A 27,900-nucleotide genomic window follows, 5' to 3' on the forward strand; every position below is an offset into this window, starting at 1 on the left:
CCTCAGCCAAGCCCTGTCTTCCACATATCCCTCCCTTTTCCCCAGAGAAGGAGCCTCTTCCCCAAGACCCAGCATGCTGGAAAGCAACAAGTACTCTAGAGGATCCAGAGTATACTGGGGCAGAGGTTATTGTCTGCCTCAGCCTTGCTGTTTCAAATCTCAGTTTCCATCATAGGCTCCCATTTCTACTAAGAGGTAGTCGATCCAGTGGTTCAGTCGTTGGGCTGTTGAGTGGGATTGCCTAGGTTTGACTTCTCACTGGGCAGGTTTCAGTTTCTCTGTTTGTAAAATGGGAATTATAAAACTACTTACCCTATATGAGCGCTCTGAGGATTAGATGAGTTCATAAAACTGCCAAATGCTTAGTATATGGCCACATAATAATAGGTTAGCTATGATTACTGCTGTCATTACTTTATGAGTGTACAATGGCATTAAAGCTCTGTAACTGCAGTTATTGGAATGATGGACTCTACCAACATGTAAAAAATCCTAGAATGTTTTGGTAAGAAGGGGTTATCCAGGATCTTTTGATGATGGTAGTGGTGAGGGTTAAAAGCCGAGGCAGGACTGGAGGATCAGGCACAGTGTGGGAAGCTGAGAGGAGAAACATCTGTGTGTGCGTGAGTAAGGATCATGTTTGATGGGAGCTGGGATAGGAAAGTGTGGAAATAATATGTGATGTTAGTGGATACTGCTGTTTGGCGTGAACCATCTAAGGAAAAACATAACTAAAACTTTTTGCCAGAATAACTCTCATTTACGTTTATATCTTGTTTGTGCAAAATTGCTGTTACACACTAATGCTTGTGCATCTCATTCAATGTCAGCTAAATGGGGTTGTAAATGTTAGTTTGAACAATCATTTCCAGAGGTCCCCCCCAGAATCAGCCTGTGTGTGCCCCCTTGCTTAGATAGGCTTCTCTGTCCTGCTGCACCACTCATTATCTGTTCTGTTTAATAAATGACTTGCACGTGACTCCTCTTCACAGGGTCTGCTTCTGGGTAACCTGACTTAAAGGCACTTACTCTACGTCAAGTTCTATCCTAAGACACTGTGTAAAAACCAGCTCATTTCTTCCTCACAACACTGCAAGGCAGTTATTATTTCTATTTTATGTGGAAGTAAACACACTTGAGTAAATGAGAAGGGGCATTGTGCATTTAACTGGAGGTACTTGCAGCTTTATTGCTTTGCCTACCTTCCTACCTTAACATGACTATAATACCTTTTAAGGTACAGCCACCATCATGGGGTTGTTTGTCTGAACAGTCAAGATCATGCTTGGAAATTATTATTCATATAAAGCCTAACAGTGATAACCAATTTCTTTTATTTCAGAACAAGATGATTTAGAAAAGAGGTTATAAAATATTTTTAGTTTGGGGAGAAAACCTTTCCAGAATGAGTAGAAAGAAGCTACGACATTTAATAAGACCCTAGAAAGAGTACTGTATGAGGCAAGGGAGGATAAGGGGCAAGGCTTAGGGGTCAGACACACCTGAGCATTTCCTCCAACAAGATTTATGGGACTTTGAGCAAGTTATTTCATTTCTATAAGCCTTAGTTTTTTCATCTGCAAAATAGAGACTATAAGATCTATTTTGCAGTATTGAAGTAAGGATTAAGTAAAATAATGGACATAAAGTTCTTAACACAGTGCCTAGTATATAGTAACCACTAAATCAAGCTTACTGTTTTTTTATTAAAAGGGTGTCTGGCATATTTTACCTGATATAACTCAGTAATTCATTCTAGAAATGAAGTATATTGTTTGGAAACACTGATGATGCTCTCAGCCGCTGGGGCCTCCTTGTATATTACATCTGATGTCTGGGCCACACCTTGAGAGCTGCTGCTTTCAGTAGTTGTGAACTTCCAATACAGATTTCAATCTGCCATTTTCCTGGTGATCTCCAGAATGAGCTAAGCTTTTTGCATTTTGCCATCTATCAAGAGAGGTAATAGCCATTGATTTTAATTCTGTCCCCTGAATAATCTCTCCACTAGTCAAGCATCTTGTACACTTGCAAGATTGTCACATAGGGATGGTTTTTTAAAAATATTTTTTTAAAACCTTTTTATTTTGAGGTCATTGTACAAAAACATATAGTTATAAGAAATCATATAGAGAGATCTCAGTACTGCTCACCAGTTTTCCCAAATGGTAATATCTATGAACTTGGTCTTAAACATAGAATTTTCAACTAAGTATTCAAATCTACCTCTATTTTTAAAAAGTTCTGAGAAACCTACTTTGCTTTGGTGAGATTAGAAACTGCACGACCCAGGGAAGCCTCATGGATCTTTAAATTTAGCTGGAGCCTCAATTTTTGGGATGAGGAACTCTGAATTTAAAAGAGAACATAAAAACACGCAGTTCCTTGTTTTGCACCAGAATTAAAGCTAAGATTATTGCAAGAAGCATTTTTTAATAGCTGAAATATTTAATTATAAAATCCTCTCTTTTTCATTGCATTCACTTAATAGAATTATCTACTTTTCTAGTCATAACCAGGACAAGATTCCACACCTGTTGTCTCTTATGGAGGAGGCTTGCACACGAGGACATTTTCAGGGGTTAAAGCCTTGACGATGTGATAAGAATATTTGTAGATGCGAACAAAAGCAGAAAAACCACGTGCAGTATATGTATTTAGTATTTGTTAGAAAAAGCTATAGCAGAAGCTTTTGTGACTAAAAGCCACTGTCTATCATGTGACCACAACCTGGGCTCTGCTTTCCTGCTTACAGAGCTTTGTTTTTCCCAGTGGCGTTTTTGGTTTTGTTTGTGCAACGAGAAGCAGCCAGTGTGCATTGCCTGATAGGATCATCCATTTTATGGCTAGTGTACCAGTTGGCCTCATTTATTGTGTGAAGTGTTTTAACTTTCTTTTAAATTGTTAAAGCAAGAAGTGCTTTTCCATCCCCGACTGTGCTGATTATTGTTCTCCCTCCCTCTTCTCTTCTCTTCTCTCCAGTCTCCTTGAGGTTCTGAGCTCTCCATTCTCCACCTCTTTTCTCACTGCCTGCCCATCTTTTCGTATTCTTCTCCTGTCTTTCCTTGCCTCCCTTTCCCCATTTGTTAGCCCTCCAAAAAGAAACAAAAGGGAGATCAAGCAGAAAAAATCATCTATTAAAGCATTTGGCAAGATGCCTTGTCACCATATGTTTAGTTTAATTGGATTTTGTCATCTTCCAAAATACAGGCCCATGCAGAGCCAAACTTCTGTTTTGCCTACTAGATATTTGTTGTTCTTGAGTGTAATGAAGCTCAGTCCATTTACAAACAAAATCTTTCTAGTTTTACTGCTGGATTTCTGATGTCTGAATAGGCACTTTAGGTATATGTTTGTAATAGTCACTAATTTGTGATTTATACAAGGTACAAAAAAGAAAAAATAGAAAGGACCATTATATAAATTAGTGCTGCCACAGCTTAGAACTCAGGGAATTAATGATGGGGAGAATGACTTCTTTACATTTATATCAACTTTGTAAGAGGGTGGACCTGACGTTGGCTCACTTGAGCCACCAGAAATGTCAGCGCAGTGACCAAGTGAAAGATAATTTACCGTGAGGTTAGTCCAGATGTACTGAGCTGGGACATAGGGGACTCTCTGTGAGAAAGGCGGCCAAGTGATGAGTTAGGGGAAGCTGGAGACTCTGTCTCCAGGAAGCAGCTAACTTCAGTAGGACAAGGTGGAAGGGCACAGTGACCATGCAGGGTAGGGGTAGGTGTTGGTGTCCAGAGATGAGGGAATGAGATAGAGTCCGAGGCCTTCAGGCTGTGAAGGGACATTGCATGCAATTTGCCTTTCCTTGCTGGTCTGGGGTGGTTTCTGAAAAGACTGATCCAAGCAGGACAGACCATACATTATAATTCAATGTTTATCAAAGGTGCCTGTGAAATCATTTGCTAAACTCTCCCTATTTCCTATAGATAAAACTGGTATACTTAGGGAAAACACCTCACTGACAATTTTGGGTGCCATGTCAGTCTCTGTTATCCTTTACAGGAAGAAGACACAATGAAAGTGGGGGAGGGGACACAATTTTACAAGTATTATATATATATATATATTCATAGTGTAATAACATTGTATGTAGGTGTATTAGCCTAACAGGTGCCGACGCAAAGTACCAGAAATCAGTTGGTTTTTATAAAGGGTATTTATTTGGGGTAGAAGCTTACAGTTACCAGGCCATAAAGCTTAAGTTATTTCCCTCACCAAAATCTATTGCAGGTGTTGGAGCAAGAGTTCAGGCTCCCTGGGTTCTACCCGAGGCTTGCCTCTTTCCAGGCTCAGCGGCTCTGCTATCTCTACCAGGCTAGCTGCAGACTGCCGGGCAAATGGTTCATCTCCCTTCCCGGGGCTTTTCTGCCATATATGCTTCTCTGTATGTTTATTTCTGGGGCTCCAGCTCAAAACTCCAACTAACTCTTCTGCTATCTTGTTTTCTCTGTGATCCCCACCCACCAAGGGGGCAGGCACTCAACATCCTACTGATGTGGCCCAATCAAAGCCTTAATCACTTTTACTAGTGAAACCTCTGAATCTAGTCCAATCTAATATGCTTGGAGGGACAGATCAGTTCACAAGCACAATCCAATATCTATTTTTGGAATTCATAAACAATATCCCACTGCTATAGTAGGGATGCTTGCTTGCTTTTTAGTTTTTGTTTTCTTTTTGCAATGTGAAGAAATAAAGTCAAGCAGCGTTCCTCTGCTAATACTCTGGTTTTCCTTTGCTGTGTATGTATGTGTATCTGTGAGCAATATTCTTTTTCTCAATAGGGTTATAGCATGGTCAAGATGTGTTGGATACACTTTTTTTTCTTAAATATGGAAATTTATTGGCTCATGGTTTTGAGGCTAGAAGTCCAAATCAAGGCACCATCAAGGTGTTGCTTTCTTCCAAAACACTAGCCTTCTGGGGCTGGCTGGCTGCCAGCAGTCCTTGCTACATGGCAATGCACATGTTGGCCTCTCATGGCCTCTCCCTTCTCTTCTGGGATCTGTTGACTTCTGCTCTCTCTGTGGCTCTTTTTTTTTTTTACTTTTTTAAAATTGAAGTTTATCATTTGTACATGATCATCCATAAACACTAAGTGTAGAGTAAAAGTTGTGAACTTACAAAACAAACATGTATATCATCACACAGGGCTACCATACATTACCCCACCACCAACACCTTGCATTGTTATGATACAATTGTTATAAACTATGAAAAGCATCCTCATAACATTACTAGCTATAGCCAATATCTTACATTAGATGTATTTTCCCCCAAGTCCCCCGATTATTGACACCCTATATTAGTATTATATACTTATTATAGTTCTTGAGAGAAAGTTCTCATATATGTTCTGTTAACCATAATCCATCTTCCACCACAAGATTCACTGTGTTATATAGTCTAATGCTTTGTACAATCCACTCAAAGTGTGCACTCAGTAGTTCTCATTTTCATCACAGAGTTGTGCTGTCATCACTTCAATTTTAGAATGTTTTCATTACCCCTTGTACTCCCTATTGTCCCTTTTAGAATTGATATAGTAGCTTCTTTTCCATTGCTGCAAAAACATTACAATATTACTGTTAAATATAATCCAGAAATAACATTGGCTTTCCTGTGTATCACCATGTTCTTAACACTTTGTAAAAGAACATTGTTATATTATTAACAACAATCTTCATCTACCACCAGAAATCACTGTTATACAGTCCCTAGACTATTCTCTAGCTTCCTTTCAATTGAAATATTATATCCACAGATTACCTCTTTCAGCCACCATCACATTTACAAATCAGCAAATTAGTTACACTCACTATAATGTGTTACCATCAACTCTATTCATTTCTATACATTTACAATAAATCTTATTAAAAATTCTACATACATTAAGCATCAGCTCCCTTTCTGTTGGGTGCACTTTCAAGATGTCCTGTTTTATTCTCAGGGTAATACTGAGGTATTCTATATAAAGTTCCTTAAAAACAAAACAATAATAACAATAAGAAGAAGAAGAACCTTAAATACTCCAAGTACTGATCACACTTGAGCAGAGAACAAGGATAGAGTGTCTATGCACAGTGAGATCAAAGAAAAGAGAAGCTACTTCTGTGATCTTAGACTGTGGGGCAGTGAAAAGAGACAAAGAAATAGATGGAGTTAAAAAAAAACATAGAAAGTAATAATATGTGCTCTCTGGTTCTTCTCTTACAGTTCCATTTTGAGCCCAAAGTGGATGAGTCAGCAGAAAATTCTCATCTTCTCATTGCCATTGGTTGAGAAAAGATGGAAGACTCTTACAAGGATAGGACTTCACTGATGAAAGGTGCCAAAGACATTGCCAAAGAAGTGAAGAAACAAACAGTAAAAAAAGTGAATCAAGCAGTGGACCGGGCTCAAGACGAATACACCCAGAGGTCCTACAGTCGGTTCCAAGATGAAGATGATGACGACTATTACCCGCCCGGAGAAACCTATGATGGAGAGGCCAATGATGATGAAGGTTCAAGTGAAGCTACCGAGGGGCATGACGAAGATGATGAAATCTACGAAGGGGAGTATCAGGGAATCCCCAGTATGAACCAAGGAAAAGATGGCACAGTGTCAATGGGGCAGCCCAAGGGTGACGAGTACAAGGACCGGCAGGATCTGGAGTCAGAGAGAAGAGCCGATGAGGAAGAGCTAGCCCAGCAGTATGAGCTGATCATCCAAGAGTGTGGTCACGGGCGTTTTCAGTGGGCCCTTTTCTTCGTACTGGGCATGGCCCTCATGGCAGATGGCGTGGAAGTGTTCGTCGTTGGTTTCGTGTTGCCCAGTGCTGAGACAGATCTGTGCATACCAAATTCAGGATCTGGATGGCTAGGTGAGTGTGCCATGTCAGTGAGAAAAATTCTGAAACTGGTTTATTTGTGGAGAGCAGTTATCAACAAATAGAGTAAATACTTTTATTCTAGAGCACTGCATTTTTCCAACAATTTGCCATGAAAAATTTCAAACATACAAAAGAATCGAAAGAATTGTGCAGTGAATAACTGTGTATATCTACTATCGAGATTTTATCGTTAACATTTACTGTTTTCTTTATCATATATCCATCCCACTATCTATCCTTCCATCCATCAGTCCAACTTATTTTTTTGCCTTGCCCCCCTTTCTTTTTCAAAAATTTTTATTTATTTATTTATTTATTTGTATTTTTTTGAAGATACATGGATCACAAAAAATGTTACATTAAATTATAAGAGGTTCTCATATACCCCACCCCACCCACTCCTCCCATATCAACAACCTCTTTCATCATTGTGGCACATTCATTGCATTTGTTGAATACATTTTGGAGCACTGCTGCACTGCATGTATAATAGTTTACATTGTAGTATACATTCTCCCCCAGTAATTCAGTGGGTTATAGCAGGATATATAATGTCCAGCATTTGTCCCTGCAATATCATTTAGGACAACTCCAAGTTCCAAAAATGCCCCCACATCACACATCTCTTCTTCCCTCTCCCTGCCCTCAGCAACTGCCATGACCACTTTCTCCACATCAATGCTACAATTTCTTCCATTACTAGTCACAATAGTTCTATAGTAGAATACCAGTAAGTCCACTCTAATCCATATTTTATTCCTCCATCCTGTGGACCCTGGGATGGTGATGTCCACTCCACCTCTATATCAAGAGGGGAATTAGATCCCATGTGGTTGATGGGTGGAATTCTCCTGCTTGCAGTTGTAGGTACTCTTGGTTCCCTGATGTGGTGGTTGACCATCTTTACCTCCCTGTTAACTTGTAATTTTAACTTTTAATTTTAAAATACTTTCAAACTTACAGTACAGTTAAAAAAGAATACAAACTCCATACAGAGACTCCAACATACCCCTAGCTCCTCAGATACCAAGATCCACCTGTTTTAACATCTTGCCACATTTGCTGTGTCATTCTTTCTATCTGCCATCTCTCTCTCTCTCTCTCTCTCTCTCTCTCTCTCTCTCTCTCTCTCTCTCTCTCTCTCTGCTGAACGCTGAATGTAGTCTGTATACATTATGCTCCTTGGACACTTAATACTGCCATGAACATCTCCTAAGAACCAGGATACTGACTTATGTATCTACCCGAAATGTAGTTATCAAGCTCAAGAAATTTAACTTTGATGCAAAAGCTTATTCCAATTTTTTTCTTATATTCCATTAATTTCCATTTGAGTCTTTCCTCACCCATTGCTAAATCTCATACAGGGTCATGTATTGCATCTAATTGTTATTGTCTCTTTAGTTACTCTTTTTTTTTTTAAATTGTGGGAACATGTATACAGCTTAAGCATTCCCATCTCAACCACTCCCAAGGATACTATTGAGTGGGATTAGTCACATTCATAACATTTCAGTACCCTCACCACCTTCCATTACTAAAATTTTCCCATCTCTCCAAATCAAAACCCTCACACCTATTTTGCATTAACTCCCAATTCCCCATAACACCCTGCTTTCAAATTTTATGTATACTACTATAATTCAACTGTTATTAAGATCCTGCTAATTTTTGTTTTTTCTATAATCTGTGTGTATGTTTGCTCATGTTTTTTTTAAATTTATTTTTATCGTTCTAAGTCACAGAGTTTTCTCTATGTGACTTTTTCTTTCTCTTTCAAGGTTCATATCTTTTTGCCTAAATGGGAAAAACTTCATTCCCTCATATGATTTAAAAATCTATTTGAAACCATATTAAATTTTAAATTGTATGTTTAAAAACTATATGACCTTTCTATAAAATATGTAGATAGCAGATTTCATTTTTTTAAATTTATCATGAACTCAAGGTCCATATTGTTATAAAGCTGCAGTCAGCACTCCCTAGGCTTATGTGAGGGAGATGGTGAAGACTGAGAAGCATGTACCCCATGGAATACCCCAACACTTAACAAGTCCACTTCAAGGGGAGTGGATGTGGCTCAAGCAGTTGAGCTCCTGCTTCCCATGTGGGAGGTCCTGGGTTCTGTCCCTGGTGCCTCCTAAAAACAATAACAACAACAAAAAACAACAAGCAAACAAACGAAAAAAATCAACTGAGGGCAGCCGCTGTGGCTTGATGGTTGAGTGCTGGCTTTCCACATACAAGGTCCTGATTCAATCCCCAGCCCTGGTACCTTAAAAAAAAAAAAGAGTCCACTTCAAGCACTCAGTAACATTAGTTCACAAGGGTTTTCAAATTCCATTTACAAAGCCATCATCAGAGAACATGTTTATGTGCATTTTAAATCTTTATGGGTTTTGGAGTCCATGAAAGAACCTAAGAATACTTGGTGTCTGTGTTTCCAAGGGACTTCTTTAAATTAAAGATTGAAAAATAAAATTATAAAACTCTATGTATACCTAGTGACTTTATTAATCAATGTCATAATCATTGATGATGAGAATTTTCTGTGTGATTAAAATTAAATACCAGAAAAAAAAATTAAATATCATTTCCTGGCTTCCTGTATGACAACATGAGAGAATCATGAATAAAAAAGGATTTACATAATTTTTTCTTTAAACACTTGTTTATTTTATATACCCCACTTTAAGCATTTGTTTCTTAAGTTGTTTGATGGAAAGAAATAGATCCATGAAGGCAGATTATGAAGGAAGTAGTGGTAGAGCAGTACCTTAGTTTGCCAGAGCCACTATGATGAATACCACACAATGTGTTGGCTTAAACTATAAGCATGTATTGTTTCACAGTTCTGGAGTCTATAAGTCCAAAATAAAAATGTCGGCAAGGCCATGCTTTCCACCAGAGTCCGTAGCATTCTGATGATGGCAGTACTCCGTCACATGGTGGTGTCCTCGTTCTCCTCCTGTGCCTTTCCCTGGTTTCTGTTTTCTTGTTAAAAGGCCTCCAGTAAAACCTGTTAAGATTTACCCTGATTCAATTGGCCACACCCAAGTAGGATCCTCAAAGAGCCTATGCACAAATGTATCCATACCCTGAGACCCTGACTTGCCTTAACATATTGAAACATACTATTTACAGATTGTTTCATACCCACAAGAACAGGGATTAAGATTTGAACATGTCTTTTGTGAGGTACATGATTCAGTCCCCAGCGGGGACAAATTTTGCATGTTTTTGCTGGTAGACTCATTTGTGTGTTAAATCCTCAAGATGAAGAATATGCTTCAGCAGAGGCTCCTTAAATCATTCATCAAAGAGATCATTTCAACATTATTTATATTGTATCTAGCACTTATATTTCTTTTTGTTTCTTTGAGGAGCAAGTATATCCATATTAATCCAGGGCATCAAAATATTTACCAAGATTTTGTTAAAGGGGTTTATCAGCAGAACATTTAAGAGTGTAGAGTCCTATGGATACATCCAGACAAATATCTAATAATTGCTGGCCTAAATTTAGAATAAAAATTTTCCATGCTATGATGCTAGGTTTTTACATTGGAAATATTACAGAAAGATTTAAGCTAAGCTTGCCCTTGTGCCTTTACCTTCTTATTGCTGAATGGAAGCATAGTATCACAAGTGGTTGTCTTAATATTCCATCCTACAAACCTATAAACCCTCATGATATTACATGCTCTCAGGTGGCATACAAAGGTGTAAATAATGCTGCAGAACAATTGGAGCACAGATATTTTCACCCATCCATAAATGTTGCCAGCTTTAGTGAGTCAAAAATGTGTCCCCAGAAGATAATAGTTTCACCCAATGTTGTGAGTCCCTGACAGAAGCATTTTAATGGTTTCATAACTGTGCCTTCCAGACTTGCATTTCAATTATTTTGCCATTGTAATTTCACTCATAATTGCATTCTAATGGAGTCTTTTTAGACAAGCATTTAAATTGTTTTGCCATTTTCATTTCATCGAATAATAGCTTTGTAATATAATTACCACACTAAGTCATAGCAGTGGGATCAAAATGCAAGAAAGAAAGATGCATGACCTATGTTTGGTAGCATTTTGATGATATAGATTTGCAAAATAATTTCTCATTTGCTACTAAGCATTTTGCTAGTTTCCTTAAGGAAGACCAGGAACAAAAATATGAACCAGTTTAAGTTTTAATTATTTAGAAAATAGATCCTTCCTTTGTGGTTGCTAGAAGATTGATTTAAAGGTAACTAAGGGCATACTGCATGTGCACATCTGTGTTTATGTATAACATTGTTAATTAAACTAGAAGGAAGTTAGAGTAAATATTTAATTATCTAATGAGCTGGTCTTCGGGGACATATGTATATTCACTTTATGATAAACCATTTTCTTTCACCAACGTTTATTTATTGAGCACTTAAAATGTGCAAAGTGCAGTGTTACTACAGGGGATAAAAGGGCAAAAAAAAAAAAAAAAGACAAGGTTCCCCAGTGCCTCCTAAAAAAACAAAAACAAACAATAAGCAAACAAACGAAAAAACAACAACAACAACTCAGAGGCGCTGATGTGGCTCAGTGATTGAGTGCAGGCTTCCCATATACCAAGTCCTGAGTTCAATCCCCAGCCATGGTACCTAAAGAAAAAGATATGGTTTCTGGATCCAAGGAAGGTATAGTGTGGTGAAATCAGAAATGTCTGGAGATTACCAGTACAAGGAAGTTAAGTGTCAGTGGCCATGAGAGAAGTGTACATAAAGAGACTTCAGGCTGGGAGACCACCTAAAGGTAAGGACCTGACTAAGGCCATGGAAAAAGGGGAATGGATTTGAGAGCTGTTCTAAAGGTAGAGTCAACAAAGATTTGGTAATTGATTAGTTTGTAAGGGTTAGGCTCTGGGGGGATTGGTTAATGAAAGAAAGTCAATTCTTCAAATTAGGTTATGCAGACAGAACAGATTTCATCAAGAGGGAGGAAGATGAAAGGTTTCGTTTTAGACATTCTCATTTTGAGGTCTTGGGGATGTCTGAAGCGGGACACCTATAGGGCTATTCTCCATGTGGACTGAAGTGCTGAGAAGTTTGGAAGCTGTCTTGTTATAAGATGAAGCTGGCAATGACCATATTTTTTTTCTGCTGAATAAAAGTTATAGAACTGGTGGCTGAGGAAGACATTGTGAAGGAGATTGAGGACAAACCAGAGAAGAAGAGCAAATAGGAGAGAGGGGAACTCTGGGAGTTGTGGGAAGAATGAGGGCTGTTTAATTCTAAGGTGCTGAAGGGTCTTGCAGTAAAGGCTGAAATGGACCCTTGGGTAGAGCATTTAAGAAGTTGTTGACTTCTGAAAATAGCTCTTGAGTCAAACAGAAGGAGCTAGGCGAGGAATTTTTTAAAGGGAAGAGTCTGCATTGAGTGAAGTGACATGTCATGACCTACTGTCCTCCAGATTTCCCACCCCTGGACACAGCAGAAGCTCCTCTTGAGGAGCAAACATTCTCTCCTCTGATTGTGTGGCTTACAGGGGAGGCTATTTGAGCAAACCCTCTCAGATTATATATTAGTTCCTGTCTAAGGGTTGTTAAAGTAGAGAGGTTGGGTTCTGAGAGAACCCTTAGGCAAGAAGTTCTATCTTTGCCCATCAAGCAAAAAGAAATGCCTTGTGGGCTGCTGTTCTCACACAATGTTAACTCAGAGTTGCTGGCTTTTCTTTCATTGGCCTATTTCCTCTTAAGACCCATCTAGAGAAGCAAGGTGTAATCATTACTGGTTTAAGTGCTTTCTTGCTTAGGAAGATGAGTAATATTTAGGAACGAAACCATGACCAGGTGTTGACTAGTACAAAATAATTGATTATTACATGGAAAATGATGTACTCAATATAACTTAATAACAAAAAAAACCACTCAACTAAACCTGACTAAGTAATAACTAAACATCCTCTATGTGTTTCACTTACTCTTTTCAAGGAAAATACCAACTGTAACACTTAATTCCCACATACATTGGTCATTTTCAGAACAGAGGTTTTAGTAGGATAGTTGAAAGAGAAGCAGATTGCTGTGGATGAAAAGTGAATGATATTGAACAAAAAGAAAAAAAAATTGGAGACCAAGATGGTAGTGTAAGATACTTGAGGGTGTCTCCCCACCCCCAGTATCACTGAACTACTAGCAAAACCTAGAAAAGCTATCTTCCTCAAAATTTTGGAACGCAGTTAAAGGGTTACAGTAACTGGGTGAGTGCTGAATCAAGAAAATGCATCTTTAAAAATGATAAGCACTGAATTATATATGTGTGAATGTTGTTAGAAGGGGAAATTTTTGGTCATATATATGTTACTAGAAAAAATATATATTTTCTCATGGCATTCTTACCTTCCTTGCATGGTGTGAAGTTAGCCTCTTCTTCCATTGTGGTCCTTGGCCCTGTCCTGGAGGGAGCAGAGTAACTGCTATGCATGTTTGGGATGTCTCTATGTTGGTCCCAGTCTATCAGGTGGCAGCATGAAAGACTGAACCAGAAAACTCTTCTTGGGTTCACTCTCTCAACACTTGCCCTGCAGGCAAAAGTAGCTAGTGGATAGCTAAAGCAGTGTAAGAAACAATTAAGTCAAAGCAGATAGGGACAAAGAATTACATACTTTAAGTCATACAGTGGCGCACCCAGGAGGAGGAGAAATTCTGTCTCATAGGGAGAAGAGGGGACATTCCAATTCCACTAATCAGGGGAATTCCTAAAGTCATGAGCAAGGATAAGTCCAGGACAAGACTCAGAGTCTGAAAACACAGAGAATATTCTGCAGTGCCCTTTTGCCTTGGACAGATCCTCTTGATAGGAGGGATAAACTCTGAAGGAGGGCACCAACCAACTCAGAGCCCATTTGCAAAGACTATGAAAGTGTCTTTTTGCATTGATTTGTTTGTTTTTGTTAGCTCTCGGCACTCAAAAGACTCAGTCATATTACTAGCTGGATACAAACCAAGGAACAGGCAGCTCAAGGACTAAATTGCAGAGTTAACACATTAACTATTAAAATGTACAGTGTGAAACAAAGGATTGCAAGATAAACAGAGAAAGAGGAAATGGCCATTCAAAGGAACAAGATAACAATCAGAAAAAATCAACAAAGAAGAACAGACTTTGGACATAGCAGACAAAATTTTTTTAAAAAAATCATCTTCAATATGCTGGGGAGATAAAGGAAAACACAGAGGAAAAAAACTAAAAGGTAACAGGAAAATGATGAAATGAATGAATAATATGAGGATTTCATTGAAGAGATAGAAAAATTTTAAAGGAATCAACTAGAAATAATGGAGATGACAATAACTAAAACGAAAAATTCCATAGAGAGTTTCAACAGCAGATTGGAACTAGCAGACAATAAGAATCAGTGAACTTGAAGACAAGACCATTGAAATGATTCAGGCTGAGAAGCAGAAAGATCATTCATGCCAATACATGCATATGCATTATGAGAGTCCCAGAGGGAGAAGATAGAGAGAATGGGCAGAAGAAATATTCAAAGAACTAATGGTAAAAAATTTCTTAAATTTAATGAAAGACATAACTATACAAATTCAAGAATTCCAGTGAACCCCAAACAGGATAAACTCAAAGTGAATTATGTCTTGACACATAGTAGTCAAACTGTTGAATGCCACAGACGAGGAGATAGTTCTGAAAACTGCAAGAGTAAAGTAATGTGTTATGTCCAGTGAAGCCCCAATAACATTAAGTGCTGATTTCTTATCAGATGCTATGGACTCAAAAAGGCAGTAGGATGAAATAATTTAAGTGCTGAAAGAAAACATTTGCCAACCAAGAATCTTGTATTCAGAGGAAAGTCTTTCAAAACTGAGAACAAGGTTAAGATATTCCTAAATAAACAAAAACTGAAGAGGCTCATCACCATTAGACCTGCCTTACAAGCAATGCTAAAGGGAGTTTTTCAGACTGAAAGGAAAGGACAATAGACAATGGATCAAAGTAGCACAAACAGGTAAAGATCTCTGGTAAAGGTAACCATATGGGTACTTATAAAGGCCAGTATTATTTTATTGTATATTTTGGTATGTAATTCCACTTTTTACTTCTTACAGGTTCTAAAAATGCAAATGCATAAAAAATAAATGACAAATCTATGGTTTTGGACATTCAGTGTATAAAGATATAATTAATAACAAGTACAACAAAAAGGGGGTGGGGCTGAGAGTTATAGGAACAGTGTTTGTGTATGCTATTGAGTTAAGTTGCTGTCAAATCAAAGGTGACTGTTATAGATTTAGGATGTTAAATTTAAGCCACATGGTAACCACAAAGAAAATATCTGAAAAATATATACAGAAGGAAATGAGAAGTGACTCAAAATGTTACAATACCAAAAAAAAAATCAAATAAATATGAAAGTAGGCATTAACAGAAGAATTGAGAGACAAAAGAGGAATAAAACTTAAAAAGACAAAATAACAAAAGAGCAGAAGAAAGTCCTTTCTTATCAGTAGTTACTTTAAATGCAAACGGATTAAACACTCCAGTCAAAAGGCAAATATTGGCTAAATGGATTAAAAAGTATAGCCTAAGTATTGCTGTTTACAAGAGACTTACTTTAAATTCAAAGACATAAGTAGGTTGAAAATGAAAGGAAGAAAAAAAATGCCATGCAAAATAATAACTAAAAGAGATCTGGGGCAGCTAAATTAATATCAGATAAAATAAACTTAAGTCAAAAACTATTCTGAGGAACAAAGACAGTCACTATATACTAATGAAGGGGTCACTTCAACAGGAGGACATAACAATTAGAAATATATATGTACCAAACAGTATAACCCAAATAGCTATGAAATAAAAGTTGACAAGTTTAAAGAAAGAAGTAGACAGTTGGATATTAATAGTAGATTTCAATATATCACTTTCAAAATGGTGAGAACATTCAGAAAGAAGATCAATAAGAAAATAGAAGATTTGAGCAATATTATAAACTAACTAAACCTAATAGACATATATGAAACACTTCACCCAACAGCAGCAGAATACACATTCTTCTCAAGTGCACATGGATCATTCTGCAGGATAGACATTATGTTAGGTTACAAAAAAGTCTCAGTAAATTTAAAAAGTATTGAAATCACACCATTTATCTTCTCTGACCATAATGGAATAAAGCTGAAAAAAAAAAAAAAAGAGGGAAACTGGAAAATTCACAAAGATGTGGAAATTAAACAACAAGTGCTTAAACAACCAATGTTTCAAAGAAGAAGTCACAAAGGAAATTGGGAAATATCTTGAGGCAAATGAAAACAAAAACACAAAATACCAAAACTTATGGGATGCAGCAAAGGCAGTACAGAGAGAGAAATTTATAACTCTAAATGCTTACATTGAAAAGAAAAGGGAAGTGGGTGTAGCTCAGTGCACAGTGGTTGAGTGCCTGCTTCTCATGCATGAGGTCCCATGTTCAATCTCCAGTACCTCCTAAGAAAGAAAGGAAGAAAGATCTCAAATCAGAAACATAACCTCACATCTTGAGAATCTAAAAAATGAAGAGTATTGTACACCAAAATGAGCAGGAGGAAAGAAATAACAAAGGTTGGATGGGAGATAAATGAAACAACAAATATAAAAATAAAATAGAGAATCAACAAAACTACAAGTTGGTTCTTTGAAAAGATGAAGATAATTGACAAACCTTTAGCTAGACTGACAAGAAAGAGGACACAGTAACAAAAATCAGAAATGAATGGGGTGAAATTACTACTTACTCCACAGAAATAAAAAGGATTATAAGAGGATACTAGGAACAATCATATGCTGACAAATTAGATGACTTAGATGAAATGGACAAATTCCTAGAAACACACAAAGAACCAACACTGACTCAAGAAAAAATTGAAGACCTCAACAGAACAGAAACAAGTAAAGAGACTGAATCAGTAATCAAAAACCTCCCAACAAAGAGGAGCCCAACAAAGAGAATCAGATCATCTCAATGGTCAATTTTACCAAACATTCCAAGGAGAATTAATACATTCCTGCTCAAATGCTTCAAAAAATTTGATGAAGAGGGAATACTTCCTAGCTCATTCTTTGAGGCCAACAACACCCTAATACCAACTCCGTATAAAGATACCACAAAAAAAAGAAAATTACAGACCAATATCTGTTATGAATATAGATGCAAAAATCCTTAATAAAATACTAGCACACCAAATACAACAGCACATTAAAAGAATTATATACCATGAACAAATGGGATTTATCCCATTCAAGGGTGGCTCAAAGAGTGGACCACCCTTGGATCAGCTAGGAAAAATAATTAATGTAATACACCATATTGGCAGGATAAAGGAGAAAAACAGATGATCATCCTGATTAATGCAAAAGAGTCATTTGATAAAATCCAGCACCATTTTTTGATTAAAAAAAAAACTTAGAAAACTAGGAATAGAAGGAAACTCTCAACATGATAAATGGCATTTGTGTTGGTTTGAGTCTTTTGTGTAGACTCCAGAAAATTATATTCATAAATTGAGCCTCTTGTGAACCTTTGATTAGATTAGATCAGTTAAAGTCCATTTGATTAGATTGCTCCAGTAGGACATGACCCAGGGTGGGTCTTAATCCACTCAATAAAGTCCTTTATAAATGAAGGAATAAAGAACGACAGATATAGTAATAAAAACCTCACAGTGACAGAGAGAAGCCTCCAGATGCTGAGAACCTGGGGGAGAGAAAAGCCATCAACAGAGCAGCTCAAAGCTGAAATAAGTTCCAGAGGAGAGGGGAGAGGGGAGCAGACCCTGCCATGTGCCTGGTCACCCACAGCTGAGCTCAGGGAGAAAGTGAGCCTGAAGGAGAGACAGAGACCAGCAGAGCCACCATTGTGCCTCGCCATGTGGTGGGTGTACAGGATCACCAGCAGTTGACCTTTGGTGAGGCAGCATCTCCATTGATACTTGATTTGGACATTTTCACAGTCTCAGAACTCAAGCTTTTAACCTAATCAATTCCCATTTTAAAGCTAACCCATTTCTGGTATATTGTTTCAAGAAACTTTTAGCACAGTAAAACAGTATATGTGGAAAACCCACAAATGACTTTATACTCAATGGTGAAAGACTGAAAGCTTTTCATGTAAGATGAGGAACAAGACAGGATGCCCACTCTCTCCACCTTATTCAACATTGTAATGGAAGTTCTGGCCAGAGCAATTAGGCAAGACAAAGAAATAAAAGTCTTCTGAATTGGAAAGGAAGAAGTAAAACTTTTCTTACTTGTAGACAGCATAGTCCTATATATAGAAAATTCTGAAAAATCCACAAAATGAAGTTATTACAGCTAATAAATGAATTCAACAAAGTGGCAGATAGTAATCTGAAGAGGAAGTCAGGGAAAAATCCACTTACAATAGCAACTAAAAGTATCAAATATCTAGGATTAAATTTAATCACAGTTGTAATAGGAAAACTATAAAACCTTGCTTATAGAAATCTAAAAAGACCTAAATAAATGGAAAGACATTCCATGTTCATGGATTGGAAGACTAAATATGATTAAATGTTAATTCCACCCAAAGCAATTTACAGATTCAACACAATTCCAATCAAAATTCCAGCCTTCTTTGCTGAAATGGAAAAGCCAATCATCAAATTTATATGGAAGGGTAAGGGGCACCAAATAGCCAAAACCATGCTGAAAAAGAACAAAGTTAGAGGAGTCACACTTCCTGATTTTAAAACTTATTTTGAAGGTACAGTAATCAAAACAACCTGGTCTTGGAACAAGGAAGAAATATAGAATTGAACTGAGAGTTCAGAAATAAACCCTCACATTTTTTGGGCAATTGGTTTTTGACAAAGGTGCCAAGTCTGCTCAATTGGGGAAAGAGTAGTCTCTTCAACACACAGTGCTGGGATAATTGGGGACATTCATATGCAAAAAAATGAAGGTGGACCCCAACCTCACACTATATAAAAAAATTAACTTGAAATGGATAAAAGACCTAACTATAAGAATCCAAACTATAAAATTCCTAGAAGAAAATATAGGGAAAAAAATTTAGGCCCTTGTGTTAAACAATGACTTATTGGACTTTACATCAAAAGCATGAACAATGAAAGAACAAAATAGAAGAGACTTCATCAAAATTAAAAACTTTTGTGTATCAAAGGACTTTATCATGAAAGTAAAAGTCAGCCGACAGAATGGGAGAAAATATTTGGAAACTACATATCTGATAAGGGTTTCATATTCAGAATGTACTAAAAAAATCTTGTAACTCAACAGCCAAAAGACAAATAACCCAAGTAAATGTGGGCAAAGACTTGATGAGACATTTCTCCAAAGTAGATATACACACATTAAAAAAATATGTGCAGCATCATTAGTCATTAGGGAAGTGCTAGTCAAAACCCAGAATGAGAAACCATTTCATACCCACTAAAACCACTACTTTTTTTTTTAATGAAAAAATAAGTGTTGGAGAGGATGTAGAAAAACAGGAAAACTCATTCTTTGTTAGTGCAAATGTAAAATGGTGCATCCATTGTGGAAAATGGTTTAGTGGTTCCTCAGAAAGTTAAGTTTAGAATTACCACATGACCTGATAATCCTGCTTCTAGATATATACCCAAAAGAATTGAAAGCAGGGACTTGAACTGTTATTTGCACACAGATATTCATAGCCACAGTCTTCACAATTGCCAAAAGAAGGATGCAACCCAGCTGTCCATCCACAGATGAATAGATAAATAAAATGTCATATAGACACATACTGGAATATTATTTAGCTATAAAAAGGAATGAAGTTCTGATACATGCACCAATATGAATAAATCTTGAAGACAACATGTTGAACAAAATAAGCCAGTCACAAAAGAACAAATATTGCATGATCTCACTCATAGGAAATATTAGAATATGCAAATTCATAAAGTCAGAAACTATATCAGTATTTAGGGGATTTGAATCTCTGGACTGACAATATGATAGCCAGGCCCTGAGCCCCAACAGACTTCAGCTCCTACAATCTGATTTATTGGACTCACCTCACTCAGCTAAGATGGAGTTGAAGAAGGACAACCACCACACCATGGAGTCTAGAGGGCCTACAACTGAAAGCAAGAGGATTGCATCCAGTATCCATGTGGACTCTGAGCCTCCTCTTGACATAGAGGTGCAACGGACACAACCAATCCAAGGTCCACAGAGAAAAGGTGGCATTGGAGTGGGAAAAGTGGACATGGTAGCTGATGGGTATGGGGAATGGCAGGAAGAGATGAGAGGTGGAGGCGCCTTTGGGACTTAGAGTTGCCCTGGATGGTGCTTCAGGGGCAATCACCGGACATTGTAAATCCTCCCAGGGCCCACTGGATGGAATGTGGGAGAGTATGGGCCATGATGTAGACCATTGACCATGGGATGCAGAGATGCCCAGAGATGTACTTACCAGGTGCAATGGATGAGTCATGATGATGGGAGTGAGGGTTGCTGGGGGGGGGAGTGGTGGGGTGGAAGTGGTAGGGTTGAATGGGACCTCATATTTTTTTAATGTAATATTTTTACAAAATCAATAAAAAAATAAAAAATAAAAAATAAAAGAAACTATATCAGGAGCCAGTTTTGGAGTTGGGAGTGTGGCATAATGCTTAATTGGTACAGAATTTCTATTTGTATTGATGGAAAATTTTTGGTAATGGATGGTGGTGATGGTAGCACAATATTGTGACTGTAATTAACACCACTGAATTATATTTGAATGTAGTTAAAAGGGGAAACTTTAGGTTGTATATATATTACTAGAATGAAAATTTTTAAAAAATCAGAACACCATAGTTCTATACAACACCAAGAGTGAACCCTAATGTATACTCTTGTCTACAGTTAATAGTATAGTTATAATAATAATGTTTCATCACTTGTAACAAAGGTACCACACAAAGTGATAATATTAGGAAAAATTCTATTTTCTGTATGATTTTTCTGTAAGTCTACAACTTCTCTAATTAAAAAAAAGACTGCTGCTAAGAAAAATGGATATAGCAAGGGCATTTCATTTTATATGCATTCATTGGGCACCAACTATGCCCCAGGTATCTATCTGTCAAGGTATAGTGGGAGTTATTATGATGAACATGTTGTGTCTTTGCCTTGCAAGAATTTTTTTCCAGTGTTATAAATAAACTTCTAATGAGATAGATTTTAGTATGTTATGGTTTTTCTGTGACTGAGATGTCAAAGAAAATGGTATAGGATCACTAGATTTTGGGAATTGGTGAAAAACGTCAGAGTTTCGAGGGATGAATAAGAGTTTACCAAGTATGTAAGAGGCAGAATTGCATTCTAATAAGATGATAAAGTTTTCGCAGGACCTGAATTTTGTAGAAAATCAGAAAGATAACATGGACTTAGGAGAGTGTTGGAGTTGAAAGGTCAATTTGCAGATAGATTTGGAAAGGCCTTAATGCCAAAATAGGGAGTTTGGATTTTTGTCGTGTAGTAGGCAGAAATGGCATCATCAGATCTGTGCATTAGAAAGTCATCTTTGGCAGCAGTGTGAGGAGTAGATTAGATGGGAGAGAGTTAAAAGTCAAATGGGCATGGCATCTCAGTCTAACTCCATCACTTGATGTGTGACAATTGGCAAATAATATCTTTTGTGCCCAGTTTCCCACAACTGTATATTGGGAATAAAAATACAATTTATTTGGGGAGATTAAATAAGAGAATGTAGGTAAAGCTCTTAGCAAAGCATCTAATATATTAAAAACACTAATAAATGATAGGAGCTATAATAATTATTAGTGAGGTAAAGATCAGTTAGGAGGCTACAGCAGTATCTCGGGTAAATTGATGGGATCCTGAAATAAATAAGTTAATAGGGTGACAGAGGGATCAGATATGGGAGATGTTTCTAAAAAAGAAATGACAGGTTTAGATGAATGAGAAAGTTAAATACGGAGATGACATGGGGTTAAGCAGTGAGCTTGAGAGCTAGGGGTGTGTTGGCAAGGGTAACTAATATTGAAAACAGGAGGCAGAGCAGGTGTGGGAGACAGATAAAGTCTACTTTGGAGGATTTAGGTCTGGTATATAGGAAAGAGGTCAAGACCAGTGCAATAGATGTAGGGGTCTAAAGAGAGGGGTTTAACCAGACAGAGAACATAGCTAAACAGGAGGCAGGAAATGGCCAAAGAAAAGTATAGGACAACTTGGTAAGGTCTTAGAAAGTCTGTCAGCCCCCAAATATCTTAAAGCCAGAAATAAATTCACCTGCATAGGGAAACTTAAATTTTAGTGTATCTGTTCATCTAGACACTGTTGGTTCCATGGAGCACTCTTTGGAGCTAGGGTAAAAATGGGGAGGAGTGGTGATAGGATCACCTCTGGCATCCCTTCCGCCTGCTTCATCAGAGCAGCCTCGTATTTCTTACATAATGAGATTTATTTGAATAAAAGATTCCATAACTAAACAAGCAATTAGCATCTCACCTGGAATATCAGTGACTTCAGCTGCCACATGGTGTTGCAATGGGTTAAATGTTTGATGAAGCAGTATTTGTGGAGTGACCAAGATGTGTAAGACATGGCCCAAGGCCTTGTCACGGAGATGGAGTTGAATAAGGCAATTCCTGTTATCAGGGGAAATCATGGCATTTTCTAGCTGTGGAGTACCTGGTGGTTTATGTAAACCCTGTCATCGAAAAGATGAGGATAATGAAACCTGGAGAGTTTCGGTGACTTACCTGGTCCATGGCTGGGTACTGGCTTTTTAGCCAGACTATGGAACCCACATATCCCAACTCTTAATCCTGTGTTCCTTTCAGTTCTGTAACATTTTAATTTATGTCCTCCTGGTCAGGTCAGCCTACCTGGAGAGAATATAAGGCTCTCAACCTTGTATTCTCAATTCTTGGCTAAAATCCACCATCCACCACTCTTGTATTTCAAGCAGTGACCTAGAAATCCACTTTTCCTTTGTGGACTCTAATGATGCAGTCACCTGTTGAACCCATACATCTTTCTTCTCTTTCAAAAACCCCAACATAAGATATTCTCTGTTGTTTGAATTTATAGCCAGTACACAATGGCAATAGTAGTTAATGATAAATGAGATTTCCTAGGAGAAGTATCCCATTAAACCAGCCCATGGTGCAAAGTCATCCTTAAGAGGCAGAGTAGCAGAAATAAACAATAGAGAATGAAAACCCCATGGGCACAGGGGTTTCTATCTGTGTTGTTCACTGCTGTATTCCTAGTGCCCAACTCATTGCCTGGTACATAATAGGAGCTCAACAAATTTTGTTAAATGAATAAGTGACCGTCTCTGAGGTCTTTAAGATTTTGAGACCTTATTGAAGATAGTATTTCTAATGTGTCATTTCATTGGAATTCACCAGTACTGGAAGAACATACCAGGAAAAGTCATGGATACTGTGACAATATAATATTATTTATGAATTCCAAAAAGAGATATAGATTATGTTTGTAAACTGATGTGTTCCTCTGGACATGATACCTTTGATTGTATTAGATTCAGCTGAGATCCTTTGATTAAATTATGTTAAGATTAGGGCTTTGATTTGAGCATTAGGGTGACTTGGTTTTAGTCCCCACTCCCTGCCACTTGGTGGGCAGATAAAACAGACTCTTACATGGAAGTAGGTACACAGAAGAAGACACTGCACAGGAGAGAACTTGGTTGTGATGCTGGAGCCCTGGGGAAAGTTGAGCCATTTGCCTGATAGTTTACAGCTGACCTTGTGAAGAGAAACAGAGCAGCTGAGCCTGGAAGGAAATGAGCCCTAGGAAGAGAGATGAGCCTTCTGCCAGCCTACAGCTAAGATTGCAAGAAGTTGGACCCACGGAGCATTAAGAGGGAAGAGGAAGGCTGAACCCATGCAGACATTGCCCACCATCTTGTGTCAACACATGGTAACAGACTTTGGGTGAGAAAATATCTCTTATGTTACCTTGAGTTAGACTCTTTAGGGCCTTGTAACTATAAGCTTCTACCCCAGATAGATACGCTTTATAAAAGCCAACAGATTTCTGGCACTTTGCATCAGCACCCCTTTAGCTGACTAATACAGATACAAATGTTGCAGTACCCTTCCAAGCACTGCTCAAAGTTGAGTGTCCTGATCTAAGGATTTAATTTAGCTGGTTAGGGGCTAGATGATGCCCCCCCCCACTGTAGGGAAGGATGCATTAGGCGACCATGGCCTGGAGTCAGTGAAGACATGAATCTTGTAGCTAAGACCTCTCATTCTGATTCCGTGGTCCAGAATGCATTCAGCTTTCTTTAGAGTTTGCCAATCAGGAGTGTGCCGGCCAAAGGATGCCAGTTCCCTTGGTGGTTCTGTTTTTCATTTTAATTAATCAATTGGAATTCTGTTTTTTTTCCATCAGCCTGGCTAAGGATGGCTATCTGGAGTCTGTTTCGAGAGGTAGCTCTGTTGTCAGTGTGCTATCACATCTTTTCTGAACATGTAAAACCAAGGTCAGACCAGGACTGGGAGGAATTACGTAGCACTGTGGGATTCTTCTTGGGCTGGTCACCTCAGTGTCCCCAAGATATATATCACCTGCAGTAAATACTCATTGTCCTTCAAAATTTCTACCATGCTAGCTAGAGTTGCTTGACATATTGGGCAGAAATAAAGATAGGCCAAGAACATAAAAGTATTAACAAGACTATATTTGTACATATGAATGGGATTTTACTTGATTTCTTTTTCATTTTTAGGCACCACTGGAAATTTTCAAATATTTCTAGATAATTCTAAAATAAATATAGATTTTTTTTGTGGATAGTAATGGAGCAGTATTTTCAATTTATACAATAGTTTGCTGTTAACTATATCAAGTCAGACTCCTTGACATTTTCCACTGATAGAGAATTAATTCAACAAATATTTATTGGGCACCTGCTTTCTGGCAAGCACTGTTTTAGACTTGAAAGCTATAATAGTAAATATAACAGGAACAATTTCTAATGGACCTTAAGCATGTGTTTTAACCTCTCTATAGCTTTCTTTCTGGATGATGGAATTCTTTGGAGTTTCTAGCATTCAATGGAATATCTAGAATTCCATATATTTTACTTTAACACTTCCAGAAATGGTAGTTTATTTGAAGTCTGAGCTGGATGGATATGATCTGAACTATCATACCTTAATTTATTTTCCTCCATCCCATAGTCTCCCTTATTCCTTTAGGTATTAACAAAACAAAAAATACTCCCCTGGGATTTCTAGCAGCTTTATCTCTAGCTGTCTTTATTATCTGAAAACAACCAGCTTCAAGTTTCTGAGACCCTTTTTTTAGTTTCATTAACCATTGTCTCCCAGCTAGATCGAAAGCAGAGCACGTTGACTTTGTGCATTGAGCTTGTCCTTTCAGTGTGTTTGGCCCCTGCCAGTGCTACCAGGTAGACCAGCATATCCAAGTTGATGCCAAAGAGTGAGGCTAAGTTTATTCTCTTTTAGTTTTATTTTGAGCTTTTGATCGTTTAACATCTTGGTATCCTCTAAGTTTTAAGACCAGCAGCTTCATACCCTAAAAATGTACACGACGATTTCAGTACCAGCAGCCCTATACCCTCCCCAATCCCTTTGTCTGTGACGTCTGCCTCAGTGTCTTTGATGGAGGTTTGATTGCTCTGTATGCTCCCTCTGGCTCTGTTTACCTCTCCCCTGTCACAGTGATCCTAATTGGAATTTAAAAGTTTATTGGCTCACAGAGTACATCCTGTTCACCAACACTGGCAAAATCTTATTTGGATTCATTATTGCCAAATTGGAAAAGAAGATTCAATAATTCATCGTCATTATGTTCCTGGGTCTTATTTTCTCCTGACTTTCACATTCTCCTCAGAGAAGAGGTTTCTGGCCAAGTAGCCTAAAATGACTTCTCCATTCAAGGAGTGTGTGACTAATTTTCACAGGGCAGGAAGTGAACAAAAACTCCATGCCACTTTCCTGAAATTTGCCAAGAAGTAGCTTTCTGGAACTGAGGGTGTGATATGTAAATGCCCTCTATCACCCTGAGGGTCATTAGGGATTTCCCAAGGATTTCAGTGCAGCTTGGAACCTGAAGGCTGATTAGGAAATCATTCCTGCTTCCTGAATCCTCATAACCCTCCTTCCAGAGCACTCCTTGCTGAGGATTCTGATTCCACTGGGAGTACTGGTTTTTCTTATGTATCCTGATCAGTCGGGGACTCTTCCTGAAGTCCCTGCAGGACTCACCGGTTTGTTAAGCCAGTTTGGAGAATGTGTTAATCGTGGACTTTGGATTGCTTATCATCTAATAACTGGGCCAAGCCAAATACAAATAATACAGACTTGTACGTTTTACTTTCAGATACCAAGATGCAGGTACACCCTTTCATGGGATCTGGCATCTCAATATTCTCAAATAAGAAGCGCCTTTATAGGACATGAGCTTCCTGCAGAATGCCTAAGAGAGTAGGAAACTACTTAAAAGCCTTACTCTTGAAGAAAGTATTCCCATCCCACATATTTGCAAACTGACACTCTTACCTTAAACTTAGAAACTTTTGGCATTTAAGATTGTGAAATGAAATGTAAAAGAAGTCCTTGAATATACTCCTTACCTTCGATTTTAAAACTGAAGTCTCTAATAAGAAACAAGGGATTCTTCCAATATAAAATTTTTTAGTGTAAGGAACTTGCTGGAAAATGGATTTAATGACGTTTAAATTATTTTCACATCTCTCTATTTGAACATATTTAATGTATTTATATTCATGTTGTAATAATTGTGTAATATTACTTGGTTGAATTTTGTTCACCTAATATTATTCTATGTAAACATTTTAGAGAATCAATACAATTGATTTTGGGCTATTGCGATTATATGGTTCCCCATAATTTACAGTTATGGTAGCTTACTTAACCATCCTATTGCCAAACATTGGAATGTATGCCGTTCTTTGCTTACTATGTAAAAATAATGCTCCAGTTGATACCATTATTAAAATGACTCTTTTGTTTGGGACATATACTTGGCATATTTTCTTCAAACTGAAATTGAATTAACTCTTAATGGGTAAAAGATATTTTAATTCTTTTTTTAAAGATTGATTGATTGATTGATTTCTCCCCCCTCCCTTCATTGTCTGCTCTCTCTGTCCATCCACTGCATGTTCTTCTGTGTCTGCTTGTATTCTCATTAGGCAGCTCCAGGAACTGATCCTGGGACCTTTTGGAGTGGGAGAGAGGCGATCATTCTCTTGTGCCACCTCAGCTCCCTGGTTTTCCTAAGTCTCTTATTGTCTCTCCTCTGTGTCTCTTTTTGTTGAGTCATCTTGCTGTGTCAGTTCTCTACAATGACTGGCACTCCTGCGCAAGGCCACACCTGCACAGGGCGGACTCCTGTGTGGGGCAGCATTCCGTGTGGGCCAGCACTCTGTGTGGGCCAGCTTGCCATGCAGCCCAGCTTGCCTTCAACAGGAGGCCCTGGGTATTAAACCCTGGCCCCTCCTATATGGTAGATGGGAGCTCAATTGCTTGAGCCACATCTGCTTCCCATTATTCTTTTTTAAAAATCATTAATTTAAGAACATCGGAAGGAGAAAAGAACATGACAAGCATTAAATAACATCAGAAATGACAAGCAACACAGGCCCAGGTGGTAGGTAAGGCAGAGCAAGGATCCCTGTGCATATTCTCTAAATATGGTGGCTTTTCAACAATTTTTAAAGGAAATGTGTTGCAAATATTATGATGAAAAGCATGAGTGCATACAGGAGCAAATATTAGAGATCAGTAATGATGATAAGATAAAGGTGCCCTGCTCTTCATGCTTACTTACTCTAGACAGTAGTGTAGTCCTCCCACCACACCCCCAAATTGAGCTCATTGCCCATGTTTAACTCTAGGCCACTGTTTCCCCACAAGAGCATTATTAACAGGAATAAGCCTCTGCTGTGTGACACATGACAAGGTGTTTGTGTCTCTGGTCTGTCTACTAAATGTGAATA

At 37.9% G+C, this 27,900-nt stretch overlaps 1 protein-coding gene across 1 annotated transcript in view; it reads left to right on the forward strand.

The window, feature by feature from the left end:
• Positions 1-27,900, forward strand: part of SV2C (synaptic vesicle glycoprotein 2C) — a 300,901-nt gene that overhangs the window by 71,559 nt on the left and 201,442 nt on the right. The window contains exon 2 of the mRNA XM_058275057.2: positions 6,235-6,883. Within this exon, the coding sequence (XP_058131040.1) occupies positions 6,307-6,883 (577 nt within the window). The 5' untranslated portion in view covers positions 6,235-6,306. The remainder of the gene's footprint in view (positions 1-6,234; positions 6,884-27,900) is intronic.

This window comes from Dasypus novemcinctus, chromosome 2, assembly GCF_030445035.2.
Source record: "Dasypus novemcinctus isolate mDasNov1 chromosome 2, mDasNov1.1.hap2, whole genome shotgun sequence".
In the NCBI taxonomy this organism is placed as follows: Eukaryota; Metazoa; Chordata; class Mammalia; order Cingulata; family Dasypodidae; genus Dasypus; species Dasypus novemcinctus.